The sequence below is a fragment of the Manacus vitellinus genome, unplaced genomic scaffold (assembly GCF_001715985.3).
Source record: "Manacus vitellinus isolate BGI_N305 unplaced genomic scaffold, ASM171598v3 scaffold_19_pilon, whole genome shotgun sequence".
In the NCBI taxonomy this organism is placed as follows: Eukaryota; Metazoa; Chordata; class Aves; order Passeriformes; family Pipridae; genus Manacus; species Manacus vitellinus.
In genome coordinates, this window is record NW_021939395.1 from 6,769,250 (window position 1) to 6,793,453 (window position 24,204).

General features: G+C 37.7%; 1 protein-coding gene across 5 annotated transcripts in view; it reads right to left on the reverse strand.

Annotated features, from left to right (window-relative positions):
* The window catches only part of LOC103766553 (prefoldin subunit 3), a 40,466-nt gene extending 16,469 nt beyond the window's left edge, over window positions 1-23,997 (reverse strand). For all 5 annotated transcript variants that reach the window (XM_029959139.1, XM_029959138.1, XM_029959137.1 and 2 more), the window contains exons 1-18: window positions 23,933-23,997; window positions 14,945-15,087; window positions 13,836-13,911; window positions 12,953-13,055; window positions 12,680-12,773; window positions 12,453-12,564; window positions 11,339-11,445; window positions 10,710-10,751; window positions 7,284-7,369; window positions 6,098-6,221; window positions 5,321-5,457; window positions 4,942-5,045; window positions 3,929-4,075; window positions 3,408-3,467; window positions 3,196-3,306; window positions 2,245-2,361; window positions 2,099-2,129; window positions 1,459-1,579 (exon numbers count right to left, since the gene is read on the reverse strand). In XM_029959139.1, the coding sequence (XP_029814999.1) occupies window positions 1,459-1,579; window positions 2,099-2,129; window positions 2,245-2,361; window positions 3,196-3,306; window positions 3,408-3,467; window positions 3,929-4,075; window positions 4,942-5,045; window positions 5,321-5,457; window positions 6,098-6,221; window positions 7,284-7,369; window positions 10,710-10,751; window positions 11,339-11,445; window positions 12,453-12,564; window positions 12,680-12,773; window positions 12,953-13,055; window positions 13,836-13,911; window positions 14,945-15,087; window positions 23,933-23,960 (1,743 nt within the window). In that variant the 5' untranslated portion in view covers window positions 23,961-23,997. The remainder of the gene's footprint in view (window positions 1-1,458; window positions 1,580-2,098; window positions 2,130-2,244; window positions 2,362-3,195; window positions 3,307-3,407; window positions 3,468-3,928; window positions 4,076-4,941; window positions 5,046-5,320; window positions 5,458-6,097; window positions 6,222-7,283; window positions 7,370-10,709; window positions 10,752-11,338; window positions 11,446-12,452; window positions 12,565-12,679; window positions 12,774-12,952; window positions 13,056-13,835; window positions 13,912-14,944; window positions 15,088-23,932) is intronic.
* Between the last annotated feature and the right edge of the window lie 207 nt (window positions 23,998-24,204).

A 24,204-nucleotide genomic window follows, 5' to 3' on the forward strand; every position in this document is an offset into this window, starting at 1 on the left:
TCCATACCAAGATCTCATGTCTGCAACATATCAAAATATGGAAGAAGAAAAATGAGGAGCATCTTAAGCCTTGTATCAGGTTATGTCTGCAGGCACAGCGATGCATGCTCTTCATATTGCCACACTTTGTTAAACAGTGCTAATTATGCTGGAAATTGAGTGCTAAACAAAACACTGGGCTATGGAATAGTAAGCAGGTGATACGTGAATTGGAGGGTTAGTACCCTGAATGCCACAGGCCAAGCCATGACAGGGAGAGCTTTTCAGTACTGGGACACAGATTCTAAAGGTGCTCATAGCTGGGCTAGACCTGTGCACCATCAATTGCTGGAGTTCCATGTAAATGCCTGAGCAGACATCTGGCACAAAACACTCAAATGCTTAGACCAGAAAGTAATAGACATGAACACATGAAATAAAACCACAAATCCCAAATCCACAGTGCATCAGCACTCTAACAACATGTTCTAGAGCATCAAGAGGGGTTAAAGAGATGGTGTGGTCTCAAAAAATCTCACATGAAAGTGCCATACAATTGAGACACCCTCTCATCTACATTTTCTAGTCTCATTTTTGAGTCCAAAACTGGATGTAATATTCTACTCAACTTTGCTAATTCTGAATGAGCATAGTCATGTAAGACAAGGAAAACAGGGATTAGAGGTTAGCTATTCTTATTGCAAAATGCAGTCAGACAGCAGTCCAAAATTCATAGCAAATGTAGTAATTACCCTAAGTTGTACATATAACTGAGATGAACATTCTACTTCCCTCTAAGGCAGCTATATTTCATAAATTTGTATTTGTATGAATACAAGATACTCGAAAAATCTCTTCTAAAAGCACAAGAAAAGTCAGCTGCCTACAAGTATCCCTCTAAGAAATGAAAACTCTTCATTTAAATAACTGTAAAGGATCCACTTAGCATTTTGTACTGTGTTAAAAATACAAAGCTGCTCTTGAGCATTATCAAAAGTCCAAAGTGCTGTTTGACCTGAGGATTAAGGTGCCTTACAGGGGTTGCAGCAGTATTTCATGTGATAAAACTGAAAAAGGAGCAAAAACTGGAAGGAACAGCAGTTTTCCCCTAAAACACATTCTTAGGATGTGTATTTGTGCACATGTGCCTGGGAAGGGGAGCGGGAGCATCTCAAACATGCACATCAGGAGTTTTCTGGATTGGGATAATTTTTTTCAATCCAAAAAGAACTTATGAACTGAGACAGGTAATCAGCCTTTCACTTGAGACATAAATCTTTAATGGACAAGTTTTACAATGAAGGGAAATAAAGCATACTAAAATCCCTATGTCATTCTGCATGATTCCATGATCCTACCAGCATTTTCCCCCCTGCTACCAGTCTTGTCCCAAATGCCTTGGCTGTTCTTTTTAAGTTATTTCGAGCAGAGAAGCAACATTTGCTAGAATGAAGTGTGATTTCATAGTACAGAAATTACCATGTGTGGAATGGTGGGTAAGGGAGTCGGGTTCCATGTGGTCGATGTGCTTGTTTTTGCTTGCCAGTTAGTTCCACCAGTAAGTTTTTTCTCTGTAGGCTGGGACCACTGCATGTCTGACCTAAAAATGAAATTGTGGTATTAGTTTTTACAGGGGGGCAACAGCAAGAGTAACAACAACAACAGCAAGAGTAACAATAACATAACAGGAAAACAAAACATGCTTAAATACATGTACATGGCTGAATCTATGGGTGGGAGAAACACTCAGGACTTCAGTAACTACTTATGTATCTCTGCTCCAGTAAGTGTGAAGTCTGGGGGGTTCTGATTGTGTTAAAAGTAAACTATCATTACTGCACTGTACAGCACAATGGTTAACTGGAGTTTGATGCAACTGCAAGATCTTTCACGATGCTTCAGTAAAAATACAACAATTGCAAAACTGAAGTGAACTACTTCAAAAGTTGAGGTTGACTGTGTTATTGTGACTGACTACAAACGTACTGTTTCAATGTGGTTCTTGATTATTTCAGATTATTTCAAGAGCTGAGACTCTTCCCATGTTAGTGCTGGTCAACTGTGCCAGAGACTACCAAACAGTCATGTGAGAACACTCTAAAAACATATATGCCCTTACTTTTTGGATGGAGTTCCTCCAAAGCCAAGATCTGTGGGGGAAAAGAAACAGACAAAATCCTTAAGCATTTTTAATTCTGGAGGGGAAAAGCTTGTTTTGCTTTCAGTAACAAATAAGAAAGTTAATTTTAAAAGATTCACACTTACTTCCTACTAGATTAGCAAGTGAAGAATCGAGGTCATTTGCCAAAATTTTTCCACTTTGCTGGCTGGCTACATTGGCTCTTTGATTTTGTGGTGGTACTGTGGGTTGCAACACATCATCTAGAAAGGTAAAAGCTAAACCAAGAGCACAAAAGCAACTGTTAACAAAATGGTTACACTGCATTTAAAAAAAGACATCCATAATCCAGGGAGATATTTTCTTTACAGAACACTAAGTAATTTGAGTAGTTTTATGTGGAGGTTCAACATGCTGGAAGTGTCTAAGACTTGGATGGAAGCAGAATTTAACTTCTTAGTTTTTTATGAAATACTATATTGTAGCTACTAATCCAGTAAAATCTTTAATTGTACTTCAACAGACACTAATGTCATTTTCAAAATAAGATGAATCTCTTCTAAAACTGCAGAAGAAGTGGGGTTGTTAATGTTAGTTTCAATACAGTGGTACTTTCATGATCCTGCCAGTATCCTGAATGTACACAAGAGCTCCTTTACTATACAGAAGACCAGGACTGTAACTCAGATATTCTTCAAGCAACACACACACACCCCCCCCTAGTTTTGCATTTCTGCAAGTACAATGCCTCTCAATGGAGTCTGAGGGAACTCATTATCATGTAGCAAGAGAAAACAGTGAAGTCCTAAGCACTGAAAACAAATGAACACCAGCTTACCCGTTAAGGGAGATCCAGTGGGCCACGTTCAAAGTTCGCTCCCCCAGAAAGAGAGGAAACCATTATTACACAATGGATGAAATTAGTCAGAGCTATTTTAAAGCAAGTAACTACAACTGAACTGATTGCCTCTTATCAGGCCCATAATCACCTTGCAAATATATTAAGTTATTAAATTTTGAACTGCAAGAGCAATTATGCTAAATTGTTAAGCAACTGTTGCCTGTAGGGTATAAATTAGTCATAAGCCAGTTTTTACCACTTGCAGTCCTGTACTCTGGTGCTGAAGATTTTCCTCCAAAAACAGCATCAAAGTCCACATTAATTGCTGAAGAGGTGGTACTTGGAGGAGCTGAATGAAGAGGGAAACCTGAAAAAAAAGAGTTGAGTAATGAAATATACCCCTGAAGTAATACCACTAAATACAGAGAAACCAGAAAGTTTTTAAAAAAACCCAAAAAGTGAAATTACCATCAACAGTCAGAGGATGATACACAGAAGTATATGTAGGTTTATGACCACTAAAGTCATCTTTGTAAAAAGAGAGAAGAAAATAAGATCAGTTTTAAAGAGAAAAAGGAAGAGGAGATGCAAGAACTAATTCTGCACTTAAAAATTAAAAATCTTAAATATTATGAAAAGATTTTTTTATTTTACAGATTTGAAGAGCCAAGTAACTCCTGCATTCCCCATTACGAAAGAGAAAGGTGGTTGCAGTTTGAAAGAAATCCGCAAAAATTCCAGCAACACTGCAAGTCTGAGGATATCTATGCTGGGTAAACTGAACAAAATAATAATTTATTTCAACTATAGAAATAAAAGTTTAAGGAAACATATAATTTACTACACCTAGAATTAAGGCACCATTTTCACTTCTTAATCAAAAGTGAAAATTGGCCCAAACCACAAAAAAATTACATGGCCCACTTTTATCAGCATTATTATTATCTCCAGTTGCAAATAAATTACATGGGGTTTGTTTGGTTTTTTACCACTAAACGGTTCCACCGTTTGTTTGGAGGAAAAAGAAGAATTGATGAAAGGGGTGGCAGATTTTACAGCTTCTTCAACTGGCTTCATGTCAAAGATGTCCAGATGAGGTGGAGAACCAACACAACCATTTGAAGACGAGAAAGGACCTTTCAGATGCAGAAGTGAAGGAAAGAATACAGAGTACAAATAATGGAAAAGAAAAACAGACTGAAATGATTGAATATGAGAATTTCTAAATAAAGCCAAATTGTAAATATCCACCTTGTGATCAGCTCATTTAGATACAAATTCTTAGTTTCAGATAAAAATCCTAATAGCTCTCTCTATCTAGGGAAAATAATTCTAGTATTATCATTGGATGGGAAGGGGAGAATGACAGAACATGTATCAATCAAAGAAGTTAGATACTACATTTTTGGCTTCAATAATCTATCTTTTAAATAGCACATAAGGGTATCAAGTCCACCTATTAAAATACCAACATTTACCATGGTGTTAACATTGCCTTCTTTAGGCATTTGAGCCATTTCTTTGACATCTGATCATTCTTTGGAAGGATGGGTGAGGGTACAGAGAATGCTGTGCCCAAGAAACTAGGATACACAGCTTTATTATGAGAACTTTGAAGTTAGCAGTACCTTTTAAATGAAAAGTATATTAAATTTTGCTTAATGAAATGGAAATACTAGTCCAGCATCTTTTCAGTTACATTTGCTTAGTTTATATTTCCCAGCATTTTTAAATTTTGACTTTCAGTTACACTTCTTCTACCCTTTATTGAAGGGCTCCTTCATTCCATCTACTGGACATCAACACTACTGCTACATGTTAAAGAAAGTCTGCCAGAGCTTTCAGATTATTTATTTTATATTTTGTCAAGAACAGAAATGTTTGGATGCAAAGTAATTAACGCTGAAGATGCGGATTCAATTAAGTATTGAACCTGTATTTTCTTCCTGTATTCTAAGAAGTCACTAATCACTAAGACAGTCAAATTAAGGTATGAGCTCACCTCCCCAAGCACTGCTTGCTGATGTTGATATAGCTGGAGTACTCTGCACAGTTGGAACAAATGCAGGCTGAAGATCAAAAAGATCACTAGAAAGGTTGGGCATGCTGAATAAGAAATGAGAGAGAGAGAGAGATATGAAGATACATAACAGGCATTGTATTCTTGTGTTATATGAACACTCACACCAATCTCATTTTCTCTTATTCACTAATAGCCCATCAATAACAGTGGTACAAAACCTCATAATTTAGCATTTAACATACCAAAAGAAAGCATCAGCAAAATGTGAAGTAACTAGGATTGGTGCTTTACAGCCATTGTGGAGCTACAGGGCACTGCAGTAATTTCTGCTTCCTTCAGAAAGCAAAGTATCTCTCACCTATTTGTTGTGGGTGCTGGTGCAGCAAAGAGGTCAACAGCTACAGTGGTATTCACACTTTTTCCTGATAAAGTGCTTGGGGATGCTGATGTGGAAGTGGAATTTGATACTACAGAAATCTCTCTTAATCGCTGTTCCTGAAAGATGAGATAGACAGTTGGAATTTTAGTCTTATTAATTTATTAATCATTCAGTCCTAAACATCTTTTCCAAGAAGTTTTAATTATGGCCTTAATAAATAAAAGCTATTCTTTTGTAAAGTTATTCTTCTGAAAACAGAAGAGTAATTGAAATCAGAGAAAAAAGAGTATTTGTAATTTAAAATCAAGGTGAGACTTGATGTTTTAAATAATTATTTTTTAAGCTATCCACAACTACCTAGAAGTAAACCACTTCTAGTCAAGGTGCAGTCTAGATACCCTCCAGAGCCACTCAGAGAAACAGGTCAGTGGACCTTTGCTCAGGAAGATGCATCTCCCTACTTTATGGATCTTCATAGTTCAATTCAGATGTTCAGAAATCAGTGAAAATGTACATCCCACTAATATCCAGGTGGTGCTGCTCTTAAGCTGGCAACAGAATAATCTTGTTTACATCCCTAGTTACTCTAGATATGTCCACTGCATTGATATAGCACAGGTCAAAGCACAGTTGTATGTTATACACAGCTGATGTTCCTCTCTGAGTGACCTTGTAAGCTTCCCCACCTCTCTTATGTTAACCTGTATTCAAAAACAAAAAAATCTTGGAAAACAGAACTTGTTAAAAACATCATACCTTCAGTGCCTGCAGTCTAACTTGTTCCTCCTCCAATGCCTGCTGCTTTTCTTTCTCATCCATCCTGCTGAATGACATTCCTGTATTGGCAAGTGAGGAAACAGCACTGGATAGGGCACTAGCTCTAAAAAAGGTAATAATTAAAAAAAATTTAGTTATTAAAAACACTAAATCAGGTATACATTACTTACAGTTTAATGATCAAATGCCTTATCTAGTCGTGTGCCATTCTCCCCCCCAGTCACTTCTTCCTTTACTCTCTGGTACAAAAAAGCCCAACAACAGGGTTTGGTGACAAAGCAGCACGAGTACACAAAATCAATCATCAGGTTTCAGTGTGTAGGAACTGGAAAATGTGGAACATACCAGTCATCTTTTTTCTTTAAAGTCATCTAGACTAGACTGGAATGTTACTCAAATGGCAGAGGCACAGGAAGCTTGTTTGTACATTATATAACAGCAATCAAAGCACAAGAGTTATTCCCTATTTAGTACATACTTGAGCAGAATCCTGTGGAAGCAAATCCTCAAATTTTTGAGCAAAAAAAAAAAAAATCTGAGGAGAATGCAACTCAGGAATGTAACTCACACTGATACATTTATCAATATTTACCAAGTTTCTGTGTGGGAATGTCTGTGCCAAAAGAGATCTCTCACTCTTCAGTCAGAAGTACTGTTCACACAATACCGATACCATTCTTGACAGAAAGAATAACAATTTCTGTCAGCACAGAACATCTAAGCTAATTTGGCTGTTCTGAGAAGGGAGTGAAGAGCTTTTATGAGCAGGTTAACATAAATTCATGGTCTGCAAGGTAGACACTTGACAATAAAGATAAATACCATCTGATTGGGTAAGAAGGGTATCAAAATTCAAATACCTTAGAAATCTTACAAATCAAAGGACTTCAAACAAGTAAAAGCTAAAAGGAATAATATACAAGGTCTCAGCTCAGTGGTTTGTTACAGCATAATCAGGCTGTAGTGACATGCAGTCATGCCTAGATTTCAAACATGGCTAAGCTATCAGACTAATACCCACTAGATGCTTCATTTATATTTCTAGGAAGAGATATTCAGAAGTGAATAAAATTCAAGAATACTAAGTGACTGAATCCTGAAAATTCTTAGAATAACACTGACAAATGTTAAGTACTGGCACTGTTGTAATTCATTGGGTGCTCACCTGCTGGCAGCAGAGACTTCTTTTGTTTTCTTTCCCTCCACAGAAGCCAAATGCTGTTCCAGTGCCTCAAGCAAGCTACTGGGTGCCTAAAATTAAAAGTATTTATAAAACATTGCTTCTAATCAACACCTCATTGTTTAGCACACAGATGAGTTTTCTCACCAACGAAAAACAAACAAAAACTCACACATGAATAATTGTGCCTTTGGGTTTTGCTGCCACCCTGCACACCCAGACCCCATCCACTCAGTAGTGGTTCTTTAAAAGGAGTGGGACACAGAGACAGGAAGGAAGGATTCCCCCAGAACGGGTTTGCTCCTGCACATGCAAGTTGCATCTTTGGTTTTGGCAACAGTATTTGCTATGTTAAGATTAACTGAATAATCAGAGCTGATTAAGCAGTACTCCCCTGAACTCACAGAAGTCCCAAAACAAAGACTTGGTATTTTTGATCTCCTTTCTCATGTAACAACAAAAAGCCAGCCATTCTTCACTCGAGTATTTACAGTCAAAGGCTTATAGCAGAAACACTTGACTACAGCAGGATGTTGGGTTGGATAAAATAGGGAGTGAAATTCAACCTGATCCCAACAATACTACTGCAGACTGAGTAGCTGTTCAACATGTAACTATACAATAAGCCAACTCAATTACTCCAAGTGAAATAAATCCTACTGCATATTCAGATGAAAGGAATGGACCTCTCAAGTTTTAATCTACTTGCCAGCTCAGTCCTCCTCACCTGGCAGGGTTTCAGAGACATTAAAGCCTCTCTTACCACTTGCCAACTTTCAATAGCTAAAACAGATATGACAGGCATTGTTTGGAGGAAAAACAAGCTTGCCCTTGTATAGCCCTTCTGTACCAAAAGTTAGATCAAGTAATTTCCTGGAAAGAGGAAAAATATTATTTACACAAGGCTTTGGCAAGCTCCCCTTTGAAATACTGAGCACAATTCTAGAGTCCCACATTCAGTGAAGGCCAATTCAAGCTAGATGAATCGAGAGATGGAGGGGGGAAAAAAAGTACTTAGAAGAATCCTATAAAACTTCTTGTCTTAAAATTAAGGTCTGAGCTTGTATTTAAGTAGAGCTAGGTAAGCTAAGACATAAGACAGTGTAGCTACTTCAACAACAGGTCATGAATAAATTTGGTGTTTGACCTAGACAGTTAAACCCCAAGGGGGACATTTTGAAATACCGTTCTGGAAAGGTATCAGGGACCAAAAAAACCCAACAAAACAAACAAACAAAATCACCCCTCCACACTTTTACCTTTTAGGAGGCACAATAGTTTGCAAAAGGCATGGCATGGCACAACTACATTGATAATAACAGAAGCCTATGCCCTAATTCCAGAAATCTTTTTTTTCTCCCAAGGCCACTCTAAAACTTATTTGTATGGAAAAGCATATTCTATACTTACTATTTCTAAAACCCTCTAAACGACCCCCTCAACCACAAGAACTAAACCCAACAAACCTCCTCTGAACTTTCTTATTGCTGCATACATCCAACAAAACATCACATTTTGAGTGAACAGAGTAGTTTTATGTCAGAAAAGGCGCCCAGGCTAACACAGGCATTATGACATGAGAAATGCTGTATTTTATGATTCAGCCTCCCCCCCATAGAAAGACATCTGACAGACTAACACTCATACAGAGGGAAATGATCCAGTTACATTCATGAAATACAGTAACAGCTATAAACAGAACGCAAGCAACATCACTGTGAAACAGGGCATCTACAAAGAAAAACATTTTCTTTATAGGAGCAGGCAAAATGGCACTATTAAGAGATTCTAGTGAATCCTTTTAATGTGGCACTAAATGGATGTACAATTACTCAACTCATGTTAAATGCCATGAAATTTTCTATGTAAGTGGAAGGTTTAACAGTGGAACTGAAATTGCCAAAATACACAGGATGCTGATGTCTACCACCAGTTCAAAGTTGCCTTTGTCACTTACATAGTGCACTTACAACAAAACAGCTGAGGTATTAGAAATGTTAAGTGAAATCCCCCTATTCTCAGTAAATAAAGAAACCCTACCTGCTTTCAAGAGCCTTATAATGACCCAATTAAGTGGACAAGTGCACACAAACCCAGTGAGGTATAAATAACTTCAGACTTGAGTATAATGTGATTAGCATAATACAGACCAGCTGAATACTGCACTACTAATCAACAGACAAAGTAAGATGCTAAGATCAAACACCAACAGAAAACATGAAACTACTGTTTTTACTCATTACCTGCTCTTACCCTGATGGTTACAGTCATATTTCTTTCCTACCAAAAAGGCCTAGAAGTTCTTGATGGGATTAATATAAATTGCTAGGAGCAAACATTAGAGATTTGTACTTTGAAGCATGTATGGTTTCAGATGGAAATCATATGTAGGCAGTAATGAATACCACTAACAATGGAAGCTTGTGGTTTAGATTTGATTTCCACATTAAAAAGACACTGACGTTTAGGCAAATCTTCACACTACATACATTTTTACATGATTAACCCACAAAATTTAATTTCATGAAGGTGGTGCAGGATTAGCCGTGACTGTTCAAAGCTTACACATTAAATTTTTACTGTTTCTCAGTGACTCCACTTAAACAGCTCGAGTACTCTAGAGCTCTAAGACACTCCAGTTTATTGCCCCAGTGTCCTGACAGGTGGCTCTTCATTCCATCAGGTTACCCTGCACTGCAGAAATAATGACAAACCTCTGTGCTGTTGGGTTGGCCCTACGTGAGAAATACACCATCCCTGCGAGCTGAGGGAGCTCACAAAGAACACCTTTGTTCATTGCTGTGGACTGTCACTGTTTCCTTTCACCAGGTCACACCATCTTTTTCACCTCCCTTCTGCCCCTCAGTTTATCCTCCCTGGAAGGTGTTTCCCTGCACTCCACCTTTCAGGGTAAGTTTTCCAGCACACAACCTGCACCGTGCATGTCCCTCATACACTGAGTAACAGTGAAGCTGGAATTGAGTGCTGATATAGAAACATCCAATTTATTCAGACCTCAGGGGACAGAAAAAATTCTTGACTGAACTAACTGTAATCTTTGAGTGTGTTGGAAGACATTAAGTTACAGTGAAATGGAAGGTTTTCCTCTAGGCATGGCAAGATGTTTGTGGCTTACCTTGCCAGGGATCCTCTGTGAAAAAAAAAATAGAAGTTCTTGAAAAATATTTTCTGTGAGTTTTATTGCTTTAAACAATCAAAAAAAAATTTATTAAGAGTTTCAAAGTTTGAGTACATTTAATGCATGGTAAAAGTTACCAAACACATTTCCCATATATAAATACATAGAAGGGAATATAGTCTCAAGAAGAATCATTACTATGACACGCACCAACCTTTTAAAAACACAGAGAACAAAACAGTTGGGTTAATCAATATACTGTGTACACTGACCTGAGTAAGATCTGGAATGTCACCCTGATCAATTCCAACTTGCTGGGTTTACAAAAAATGAAGAAAAAACCAGTACATTAATATATGCAGTGGCAATGAAAATAAAACACAGCAATATCTGAATGTTACATAGAAACTAACATTTAAAGAGGGATATTCACAACTTTCTGAACTGGTACAAGTTCCACTAGGAACACATCTCAGTAATCACAAGTGTGTACATCTCAAGGCAAACCCAACTTTTCATCCTGCCTGACTTTCATGCAGAAAAGTCTACTGGGATCATTAGAAACACCCACATTGCTTACTGCAACTAGATTTTTTTAGCAGTTACATTAAAGGAGGGCACTGTAAATAGACTGTAACATTAAGTTAAGTAACAGTTTATACATTTTGGATCATTCATAAAATTTGTATCAACACTTCAGAAAATTTACTATGTTCTACTCTGTTTAATAAAAAAAAGGATACCCAAGAATCTCATCCCATGTTAATGAGTGTATACAATCTTTAAAATATCTAATACTTCACTGTACAGCAATCTTTGTGAAGTTGTTTTTATGAATATTGATACTGTACCAGTACAGACAGCTAAATTAGATCCTTTCCATAAATGTAGATTTATTTACCTCTGCTACTTTGAGGAATTCTGACAATTTGGTCATTCTGGCTAGAAATTTTTTGTAAATATCCAAGCCTTCTTTGCACTGGTTCTTCTTCATATCAAAATATCTTTCTGAGGATGCAAATAAAACTCTTGTAAGATAATACCCTCCCCAACAAAAGGCTGACACAGTATTATAAAAGTTACTTCAAGACAAACTTCAGGGAGAGAATAGACAGGAGTAACTCAAAGCTATCTGGATTTTAAAGTTTACCTTAATACCTGACACCTTTTGTGATAAGTCAGTCAACACAAAACCACTGATTTTTCTGTTTCAGAGTATTAGACTATAATGCAAAGCTTTATTGAGCATGGATTTGAATCACTGCAAATTGTTAAATTAGGTATTATGGTGAATATTTTCAAAAAGCTTATTAGCTGGAAATGAGGCAAATTATTTTAGCATTTGAAAATATTCCTGGTACATATTTATATTTTTAGATGCTGTATCAATACATTTTGATATCTCTAGATGGGCTTAAAATCCAAAAGGCATTAGAATGGCTACTGAAGTGAGTAAATATCCTGAACTGACCTGCCAAAAGGAGTATCAAACACATCCTTGGATTAACAGATCAGAAACTGATCAGAAATTTGATTAAATAGTAATTAAAAGGCTTTGTTCAAAGCTTATCACTCTTTTACAAGAAACCCTACTTGTCACCTAATTGGCTCACGTAGATTCAGGTACCAGTTAAAAGGTGAACAGTCAAGCTATAAAGAAGGTACAGGAAAACAGAAGTCAGTCATATTGTGACTATTTTAAATACTCAAAATACCAGATATCTCATTATACTTTTACAGTCTGACTGCAAAGGTTATCCACTGCATATTTATGGTATCCTTGTTTCATTCTCACCAGTCACTGTCTCATCTCTGTTTCTGTTTCAACATCTGTTCTTCCAGGTAGAAGTGCATGCTGCTTAAGCCTATGCTACCTGCCACTAAAACTAAGACAGGCTTAATTTAACAGTAATAGAGCAGAGAATTTATCAGGAAACTGCAGTCAGAAATTGTCTATATTCCTTAATTTTCTCAATACCTTCACAAGTTCAAAAGCTAAAAAAATTCTCACATACCTAAAAGATTAATAATCCCTTCATTGTATGCTGCAAAAAGTCTAATGGAATCTTTAAAGAGGAGCATAAAGGCAGCATTTATAACACCATTTGTTAGTTCATTTGGATTTGCCTGTGTAGAAAGCAATGAGAAAGTAAATTAGTATTTAACAAAATAACGAAACTCTCACTTCAAAATGAGAGAGTTTTACTTAACACTGAGTACTTAAAGTACTTAAAGTACTTGCATCAAAATCAAGGAGTGCATCAAGCTGGTTCTGTATGATTGGAAGAGTTTTCAGAAGCTTTTCAGGATTCATAGTTCTCATCACTCCATCTATCCTACAGAGGAAAAGACACAGATTTACAAGTTACAAAGAGACCTCAGCACATTATGCTCTTTCAGCAATAAGATATTGCTTCAAAGAGTAAAAAGAACACCTTTCTATGACAAGCTCAAGAACAACCGGCTTCCAGCCCCTGCAATAGGAAAGATCTAACAAAAGAAGTAACAGTCTTACCCTCTTTTCATTTTGGTGAAGTCAACTGCTACAAGTCTATATGAAAGTGCTTTTTCATTCAAGTATCTGCTGTATCGCCTAATGAAGGTAGACATATCATAGCCTAAAAGTTAAGCATTTGTAAGTTAGACATTTTAAAGAGGTACAGTTCATTTTAAGTTCTTTTCAAGAACTATCCTCCTACTAGCTCATTTTACATCAACTTGCTTAAAAAGCCCTTCATAGGCACTTTCTAGAGTCTCAAGATCGACTGCTCTTCACCTTGAGATGTGATGTCACAGTTTCTTCCCAACTTGCTAAGGAAAGCATTTGTTGCAATTATGAGAATAAACACCTAAACACATTAAAATATTAGACAAGAACCAAGCAGAAAATATCAGTAAAGAACCCAGCAGTTCTTGTTGAGATGTTCTTGAAATTAACTAAAAATGTATTCTTAGTAAAATGCTGAAGAGCTTGGTAACATAACTTACTATAAAAATGGGGTTTTTGCCATTAGCAAGTACTTAAAGGACTTAGAGATTTGGAGTTCTCACTATTTATACAACACATCCTGGTTACCATTCCATGCACCTTAACAGTAAACATTTACTCCTGAAGCATTAAAATGCAATGGCAAAAGTTATTATTGTGCTGATAATTCATCAGGTTTATTCTAATGAGCCTTAAGAGTTCACCTTTTGAAGTTCATAGCTGTGTGTGCAATGCTACATACATTACAGAAAATTTCTAGCACTCACCTAGGTAACTCATGCACGGTGTCTCATGCAATACAAATCATAATACCCTTCAATTTAAATGTCATTTGTCTCCTGGAGTGCACCTACACATGCACTATCACAGAGAAAAAAAGCAGTGATTTCCTTCAGTGAAAGATCCTTACCCTGCATGGCACTTTTGTCCAGGTAGTTATTTAAGTTGAACAAAGTATTTCGGGATGCAAGATACTGGATAAAGCGCTGTTGGTGAAAAAAAGTTGGGAATGTAATTGCTGTGACAGTCAAAACACTTGAGCAAGAAAACTATACTTACCTTGTAACTTCTATCAACAATAGAATTTGGTTAAAAGGGAAAAATTTAGATGAAAACATGAAAACACTCACTAACAAAGCCTCTGAAGTCCGAAACTCTATTTGGCAAAAGTACAGATTTAAATTAATAAAGACATCACTGCCTGTGAATAAAATATTAAATAATCCTAGAGGAAGCTGCTTCATTAACTTTGTAGTTTAGAACAGACAAGCTGGAAAATACAAAACAAAAATACCACTTGCATTATCCAAGCTCCCAAAATTTGCACGACTCTACTGTTGCCTTAGAAGAGGAAGACAGGCTTGATTACACAGTTTAAAAGCAGTGAATAAGAATAATGGTTCTGAACTGAGGTGAGCAGCACCACTGGGGTGATAACCATATACTTTTTATATATAATGCAGTGATCTGACTAAACAACATTTAAGTTTTGACAAATAATAGCTGGCCAATAACACAAGAGTAAGAGACAAACACATCCAGGTAGCAAGGTAGTTTGAAAAGTTTCTCTGCCACTGTCACACACAGATCTCCCAAGATTCTCATTTCTTGACTTTCTTGCTTGTTTGTATGTGTTTTAGTGCATAAAAGAGAATTATGATAAATATGGCTTAAGGGACTTGCTTTGATGTGAAATGCTCTGCTGCCACAGAATGCAGGGCCTGTTCCTTCACTCTCCACGGTGGAAATCCACCCTCCTGCCAGGCTGGGACTGTTGTACTCTGTAAACCAGCATGTGTTCAGTGAGGCTCAGGAGCACCTGCTCCTGGGAACTGTAACAGAGGGCTTAGCACAGTAACGAGAAAATCCTTCTCACTGGTACTATTTAAACTGAAATCAAACCAACTGAGGAAAAAACAAAGATCCTGGGAAACTGAAATACATATCTAATGCCTTACAGATTGAGACAATGTTTTAAAAGCCATAAAGGAGACCTTAACAGAACTAATCATGTCTTACCTCGTTTCCATACATCATGAGGTGGTGTGTTGTAATTAGAGCTTTGAACACTACAACCCAGCTACTGTTTGCAGTTCTCTCAAAGAGTGTGTCTGCCAACTGTGGAATATTCACATTCATTTCATTTGTGCACTGTATTAGATCTAAATTAAAGGGGGAAAAAAGCATAATAATGAGTTACATGCTCAAAGAGGATCAACACGTTATTTTGTGTTTTTACATTGAGAATTCTTACTGGAAGCATGAACTTCAGTTCTTTGTAAAAGACCACAATTATTTCTTAAAGAGTCCTTCCTCAAATTCACTACATTTTACTGAAGGACTCCAAGTATGAACTTCAAAGGCATTTCAGTAGTTTTATGGAGTCCCAATACTTCATCAACAAATAACTTGTTCCATTAGAAACCCAACAGAGCCCAAATTAGTGTTTGAAAGCCAGTGTAGACTTTCTGGGTGCTCAATGTCTGAGGCCACTCAATGTAACCAAAAAAAATGAAAATCCAAGAAGCAAGGAAAAGCTGAGACATCCATACCTCATGGGATCAACAGGCAGTAAGTACTTTGCCACTCCAACCTAAGCCTGAGTATTGACACACATGACAGCAAATGAGATGCTACAAACCTGTAAAATAAGGCTCCTTTCTCTAAGAATTAAGAGAAAGAACTTGCATCTACACATCTTTCCACTTAGCTAAAAAAACCTAATCACCAGCCTACTGACTATTTTGTGGTGAATCATGGCAGGTGTCAGGCTTTCGTATAAAAAAGCTCTTTGTGTCCAAGACTGATAATAAACTCAACAGTAGAACATTAACTTGGGAGGTCAGAGACAGAGCTTCAAGCCTCTGCCAGAATATTGGTACAAAACCAGACCATGCTCCAGCAGACACATGGGAAAGCACCTGCCTGAGAAGGCTGGAGAAGGTACTTGCTGAGAAGGGAGCAAAGAACTGAATCCAGGACTGCTCTAAACCCCTCAAGACATGCACATCAGACATTTGTTCTCTCTCTGTACTAAATCTGGCTCAGGTGTGATCAAAGTACACCCTAAGGACTGGGCAAGGCCAGTAAAACAAACATCTGGTTTGAAAAGCTTCCTTTGTGGCCTCTCCTTTAAGCCAAGCCTGTGAGCAGACTGTTGGTAGCAGAGCCCATTGCTGTTTGTGTGGCTTGTCTGGATGAGGACCTGAGGAAGGGTAGGAGCTTGGGAAGCTGGGAAACAACTGAATTCCGAGGTGTTGGCACCACCAAAACTGCTCTGTTGTATAAGCAGCATGTAGAGAACAGGCTACATTATCATAAGCAATTTAAACGTGAACTTAGAGCTCATACATTGATAGTTTAGGACAAAATACCTCATAGAAATATTACACTGAGAATTTATATATGTTCTAATGCACAGAATATATTATAGATGTATCTTAATTAAAGATCAGTTTATTAGGAACAAAAAGTCCTTTGATTAAGGATCACTGTTTAAATAATTTAATAACCAGAGTAATTTTAACAGGGTAAAGAATTTTAGATATTATCTTGTTCAGGTAGAAAGCTATAAAATGGAAATTAGAGCAAGTTACTAATTTCACTCTGATGTCAAAGGTTTCCAACTATATACAAAACATGCAGCTGGGATGAAAACTGTCACCCTTATTAGTAACATGCAAAAATGCTGACATAACTGCACAAAAACAAAAGCCCTGAAGTTTTAAGCAAGCTATACATCAAAATCTTATTGCTGAGTAGTGTTAAAATAGTTCAATATTTACAAAGGTGAAGTTTCTCAAAAAACAAGTCATTTGGTAGACACTGCTCATGGTTGTATCATCATCAGATGCTCTGTCATATTAAAAAGTACTTTAACCTAGAAGTCCAAACAGTCCACAGGCAATTACTGCCCTACAGAATGAAGAAAGTTCCAATTCCATAATTTATACTTAGAAAAATCTTAAATATTAATTCCACAGCATCATCACTGAATGAGAACTTTGTTATGACATTTCTAAGTAGTTGTCTCAAAACACCTTAAGGCAAGTTTGTCTTCCTAAACCCAATCAGTTTATAAGCAAGCATAACAGACAGACATGGAAATACCAAGCAAGCATCAATACCTGAAGTGTCTGTAACCAGCACAGAAATGTTACAGGACTGTTACAAGTCCTACTCTCAGTTTAGAAAAACCAACCAAACAAAAAAACAACCAACAAGAATCCCCCAAACTCTATAAAGAGCAATACCTATAACACCACTAGGTAACAGTTAAAGAAATTCCATTGATCTGCTCAGGTCAAAGACCACATGAATAGCCTATGGAAAATATTATTTCTGCACAAAGTCCTTTTCCTTCACACAACCACTAAGTCAGATTGTTGAACACCTGGGGGATCCCTTGCACATTTGTGTATCTAGGACTGCTACTGAGTGTCCTTACAGTGCTGTTCAGGCACAATGTGACAGGAATCCTACTGTTCACACCTGTACCTAATGCTGTAGCTGATGACCTCTCCTTAAGCCCCACATCCATAAAAAAAGCTTTGGCTTATCTTGCCAGCACAAGTTTACTTCCATAAGAAGCTATGTCAACACAAACCCTGATCTTTCATTCCAAAATCTCCCTCAACACACAAACACATAAGCCACAGTTGCCAATATTGAAGAACACATGTTTAGACAAAGAGAACATCTCTAAAATACTAAACTAAGAAAAAAATCTCTTATAGGTCAAAACTGGACTTTCTTAAGAGTGTGTTGCAAAAGCACAAGTTTAAAAAGACTCTTTAATAAGCCTACTCAGGGTAATTTTTTTAATTAATATTTTACAACTAGTAATAAAAAAAAAGCTGGCATCACATTTCAATTCTACCAATTGAGATCCATAAAAAGAAAAGCAATTTTCTAATATGATTCTTCTAAGCCTGCAACAGGAATATCTACAATGTAGAGAACAGGCTACATTATCATAAGCAATTTAAACGTGAACTTAGAGCTCATACATTGATAGTTTAGGACAAAATACCTCATAGAAATATTACACTGAGAATTTATATATGTTCTAATGCACAGAATATATTATAGATGTATCTTAATTAAAGATCAGTTTATTAGGAACAAAAAGTCCTTTGATTAAGGATCACTGTTTAAATAATTTAATAACCAGAGTAATTTTAACAGGGTAAAGAATTTTAGATATTATCTTGTTCAGGTAGAAAGCTATAAAATGGAAATTAGAGCAAGTTACTAATTTCACTCTGATGTCAAAGGTTTCCAACTATATACAAAACATGCAGCTGGGATGAAAACTGTCACCCTTATTAGTAACATGCAAAAATGCTGACATAACTGCACAAAAACAAAAGCCCTGAAGTTTTAAGCAAGCTATACATCAAAATCTTATTGCTGAGTAGTGTTAAAATAGTTCAATATTTACAAAGGTGAAGTTTCTCAAAAAACAAGTCATTTGGTAGACACTGCTCATGGTTGTATCATCATCAGATGCTCTGTCATATTAAAAAGTACTTTAACCTAGAAGTCCAAACAGTCCACAGGCAATTACTGCCCTACAGAATGAAGAAAGTTCCAATTCCATAATTTATACTTAGAAAAATCTTAAATATTAATTCCACAGCATCATCACTGAATGAGAACTTTGTTATGACATTTCTAAGTAGTTGTCTCAAAACACCTTAAGGCAAGTTTGTCTTCCTAAACCCAATCAGTTTATAAGCAAGCATAACAGACAGACATGGAAATACCAAGCAAGCATCAATACCTGAAGTGTCTGTAACCAGCACAGAAATGTTACAGGACTGTTACAAGTCCTACTCTCAGTTTAGAAAAACCAACCAAACAAAAAAACAACCAACAAGAATCCCCCAAACTCTATAAAGAGCAATACCTATGACACCACTAGGTAACAGTTAAAGAAATTCCATTGATCTGCTCAGGTCAAAGACCACATGAATAGCCTATGGAAAATATTATTTCTGCACAAAGTCCTTTTCCTTCACACAACCACTAAGTCAGATTGTTGAACACCTGGGGGATCCCTTGCACATTTGTGTATCTAGGACTGCTACTGAGTGTCCTTACAGTGCTGTTCAGGCACAATGTGACAGGAATCCTACTGTTCACACCTGTACCTAATGCTGTAGCTGATGACCTCTCCTTAAGCCCCACATCCATAAAAAAAGCTTTGGCTTATCTTGCCAGCACAAGTTTACTTCCATAAGAAGCTATGTCAACACAAACCCTGATCTTTCATTCCAAAATCTCCCTCAACACACAAACACATAAGCCACAGTTGCCAATATTGAAGAACACATGTTTAGACAAAGAGAACATCTCTAAAATACTAAACTAAGAAAAAAATCTCTTATAGGTCAAAACTGGACTTTCTTAAGAGTGTGTTGCAAAAGCACAAGTTTAAAAAGACTCTTTAATAAGCCTACTCAGGGTAATTTTTTTAATTAATATTTTACAACTAGTAATAAAAAAAAAGTTGGCATCACATTTCAATTCTACCAATTGAGATCCATAAAAAGAAAAGCAATTTTCTAATATGATTCTTCTAAGCCTGCAACAGGAATATCTACACAGAAACAACTGTATGGATCTGTTACAGCTGGTGGCACAGGAGGAAAAGGCTATTAAATCCATACATCTGGGAGTATAAGAGAACACATGCACCTGAGAGACTGACAGCTGGGCAACTGTAATATGGATGTTGGCAGCAAAAACTGGAATGAAATGCATAGGGTGAGTGAGGCTCATTTTCTTATCGCACTACTTATATAAACACTTCACAACTCAAAGCATTTTGCCAATTACCCAAAGGAATCATTTCAACTGCAAGTGAAGCTGTGGTGCTATTTCTAGAATGGAATTTAGAAACATGTTAACATCACATAGGGAAAAAGAAAAAAAAAAAGAAAAAAGAAGAAAAAAAAAAATCAAACAGCTTTAAACCAGAAGAGCACCATAGGGGTTTTCAAGCAGCCTGGAAGAGCTGTGGAAATCTTACTGCCTAGAAGAGTACTGAGGATTTCTCTTCCACAGCTCATCTGAAATACTGGCACATCATCTGTGAAACTATACAGCTCTTCGGAGAGCAGCATGCAAAAATCCAGATATAAAAAAGAAACCCAACCCAAAACATACATATAACAGGTTTTTGGAAAATTCTCAGTCAGGCATTAACAAAAACTGACATACTATTCAACTTTCAAGAAAGTCATAACTTTCTTGAGTCAGGAATCTCCCTCAAGAGAACTGTAAATATATAGCTTAAAGGCAACCATAATGGTTTAATATTCACGTATTTCTTCCATTTTGTCACAGGACAGAAACTGCTCTAAGACAGATGTAACAATGAAGACCACTTTCTTCCATCACACAGTCTTGGAAAAAAAATACATTTCCTTTTTGAAAGTTGCACCATAGATGACACATTACCAAAAGATAAAACATCAGAGCCACTTCAGCAAACTTTCTCAATGTAGCCAAGGAGTGCAACAATTCTTGCTGGAAGACTTAAACATAGCACCTGACTGATAAAAATATTTTTATGCCCATGTGCTCTTTTAATAAACAATTGAGATCAATCTTTAAGTTTCAGTTATGTAATAACAGCTAAATCTGAACTTCCAGTTACTTTACCAGAAGAAAGCAATTCAGCTATTCTGTCCCACTCCCCCACTAAACAAGGATACAGGACAGACAGCCCATAAAGTTTCTTTAAAAAGCTAAACATAAACCCTATTGATAGATCCCAACAATATTAACCCTTTTTTTTGTTCAAGTTAAATTTCCTCAATTATTGTACTGAAAAGCTTCAATGATTACTAAAGAACTTCAAATTAAACACGGCTACCCATCTGTGTAAAGAGTTCAAGAAAATGTCTTTGTTCTGTATCACAACTTACACATCTCTGCAAGAACCACACTGCCTCAGCATTTACCCGACTGTCAAGAGCTCTGGCGGCCAAAAGGGAAAAGAGGCAGGTACAAAATCAACCCCAAACTGTGACAGTCATAACGTGATATTATTGGCAAAACATATAGTTTGTGATGGTTTGGTGGAGACTTCCCCTTTCTCCTAAAACAACAGGCTTAATAGACTAATTCTGTTAAATAATACAATTGTATACCTGAATTGCCACTTCTAACAAGATTTCCAAAGCTTGTGTATGTATAGGAGTTTTAAGTTTTAATGAGTAACATTAACTACTTTCCCCTTCCCTGCTGTTCTTAAGTGGGCTCTATACAAGTTAAGCAGGAGTTGCTTTTTCCATTATTACTGTGTTCATTTAAAAGTTTAAGATGCAATTGATTTAGGGGGTTATATTTTTCTAAATTTCAGTCTACACACAAGTCTACTCTGCCAGTTACCAACTTGGCTACAGCTTTAATTTATCCTTTTTTTATTATGACTCTTCAGTAGTTAGACAAGAAGAGGTTTGTCTCCAAAAGCATAACAGCCCCATTCCACTGCAAACCAGACTCAGGAGGCTGAGGGCAGTGAGAGAATCCACACTGGGAAAGATGAGACAAGACCTTCAGGTGCTCCACTAAGTGGAAAGATCAGCCTCTATATGACATTTTGTATTATCCGAAAATATTACAAAATACTACAGAAATAGATCTGCTGACTTATTTAGGACACCGTGACCTACTTTAAAAGGTAAATCCCCAAGTATTCCCATTGACATTGCTTAGGTTTTGGGGATGGGTTTTTTGTGGGTGTTTTTTCACTCTTCAAGAAAAATATGACTATACTACTCAGCAATTAGTAGTCAGACAAACCCCAAGACTCTTAAATACTAGTTCACACACTGCATATATAACATTTGCCTGTAAAAACCTATGTTGTCATATGACAGTTTTTCTTGCTGAGAAAACTTGGCAATAAGGGGATTTTCAGAATTAATCTGAACAGAGTGCACAAACTGATACCCCTCCACAATCCCTGATACAACTATAGCAACTCTCAAAAAAATGTTCTTGTTAAAGCTTTTTCCTGAGTAGCAATTACAAATAGTACCAGATGGTGTATCATTTTGAATGACACACACATGTAGTGACCAGGGTACAACTACCAGTATTTTACATTAAATCCAAGCTATATTTTTGTCCATAATTTACTTAAATTGGGAAGTACTTGCACTGTATCTTGGAAAACATATACTCTGTGATTTTTCCAGAGATGACAGTATTTAGTATTTACCTGCTCACATTTAATAAAAGGAAGTCTTGTGTACAAGTGAAAAATTAAGAAGTGCCACTCAAAGGGTTGCAGATGTTTGAAAAGCAGTGCCTGGATATGCTCAGTGAAGATTGGAGCATGTTCATTGGGATTTTTTTGAACCCCTTTACAGACATATTTGAGGTACCATATTTCACATCTTTTTTCCCTACCCCACCAAAGTATTCCTGTATTTCAGACACTAGTCACAAGAAGAAGATTTTTGTTTGTCTTAGACCAAAGTCTGAGCAAGTAAATTACACCAGAACATAGAACTCATCACAGAAGGGGACCTTCAGGAGAGACTGAGTGACAGCTCTAAACAGGCTTAGATCAAAACACATTCAGAGGAACTTGTTAGTCAAAAAGCAATCTCAGTTTATGTTATTCTCAGGAATTTTTCCATGTTTCCATTTTCTTATTTTTTGGGGGTGACTTCTGGTAGATGACATTATTTTAAGGATATTTTCAAACCACACACTACCTCTTTTAAGATTCAAAAGCTTTCAAACTATTGAGCAAACTGTCACCACTTTCTGGCTTCCTGTTATGTTGCCATTTCTGGACTCAAGGGTTACCTCATTAACTTGTTCTACCACAGATACAACACAAGACAATATAAAATAAAGTAATGCAAAAAGGTGTCTTTAAAAAAGAAATTGTCAGTTACCCACTTTTAAAGCTTTTAATTTCAACACAGTAGCTGCACTATTCATTACTGTAGCTGGATCCCACCCATTCAGATCAGTAACAAATGAAATATATATTTGGTTATTTTTAACTGTTTGATCCACATCGAATGGTCTCGCACAAGTCTGTATGAACAGACGAGTGCCACAGCATCACACAGCCAAACTACCCTCAAACCACATAAAACCTACAGTGTTTCTTCAGAGAGCCTCAACAGCAGGTTCCCTTTAGTACCTTCGATTTGCACGAGGGTTGCAAAACTAGAAACGGGCAAAAGGCTTTACGCCTTTATCCCTCTCCCTAATGGAAACACACACTTATTTCACTTTTACTAGTTGGGGAACAGGTGTGCTGTGCAACGAGCAAGGTTTGAAGCATTCACTGCCCTTCTGAGCAAACTGCAACTGCGATTGATATCCCGTTATTAAAACCTGAAGCGAAGCGACACCACTGATACTGTTGTAGACTTCAAGGGTAACTTTCTACACCTTTTGGTACACAGAGGGGAGTTTTAACATATTAAATATATCAGCGGCAACATACTCTTATCGAGGAGAAATCCACTGGTCCACCTACGCCCTTCCCTTTACCTCGCTCCTAATCTTTTTACCTCGTTTCACGAGCCGCAAGACAAAACGCTGTGATATTTCGGGAGATGACAGAAATATTTAACCGGCTGCAGTCCAGCGGATGCACAGAAGGACAGAACAGTGCTTAAAAAAATTGCATTCTGGCTCACAGCAGTAAACCCACCTTTTCCCCAGGTGCCGGATTAACAAGCACCACGATAGCCAGAGCACACGAGCTAAGAAGGTCTCACCGGGAAGAGCTCGCGAGGTTGGAATATTTTTGCTTCCCGGGCGCCACAGGGCGTTACAAACCTCACTCCCTCCACGTGGAAAATAAGTTCTGGAGCTCACGGCACTCAGGTCCACCCAGATTTACACGACACCCCCCCCAAGTGCGAGCGGCCGGCTCTTGCCTCCCGCCCGCCCGCAGCCCCAGAGCAGCAAAGCCGCCCCGGAGCTCCAAGCCCGGCCCCGCCGCCAGGTCCTACTCACAGTCCAGGTGCTTCTTCTTGGGGCCCATCACCTCGTGGGTCGTCGCCTTGCACACAGGCCTTGGCCACCGCGCTGAGCGTTACGCTGTGCTGCGCCGACCGTGATGCGGTCGGTGATCCGACTGCCCCGACCATCATCGGCACGCCGCGGCCCTCGCGGCGCTCCCCGCGGTCCCTCCCGCGAGGGGGGCGCGGCTTCCCCGCAAGGCGCGGGGCGAGCGCGCAACGCCCCGGCGCAGGGCCGCCGCGCGCTCCCTCGGCGGCGAGCCGTGC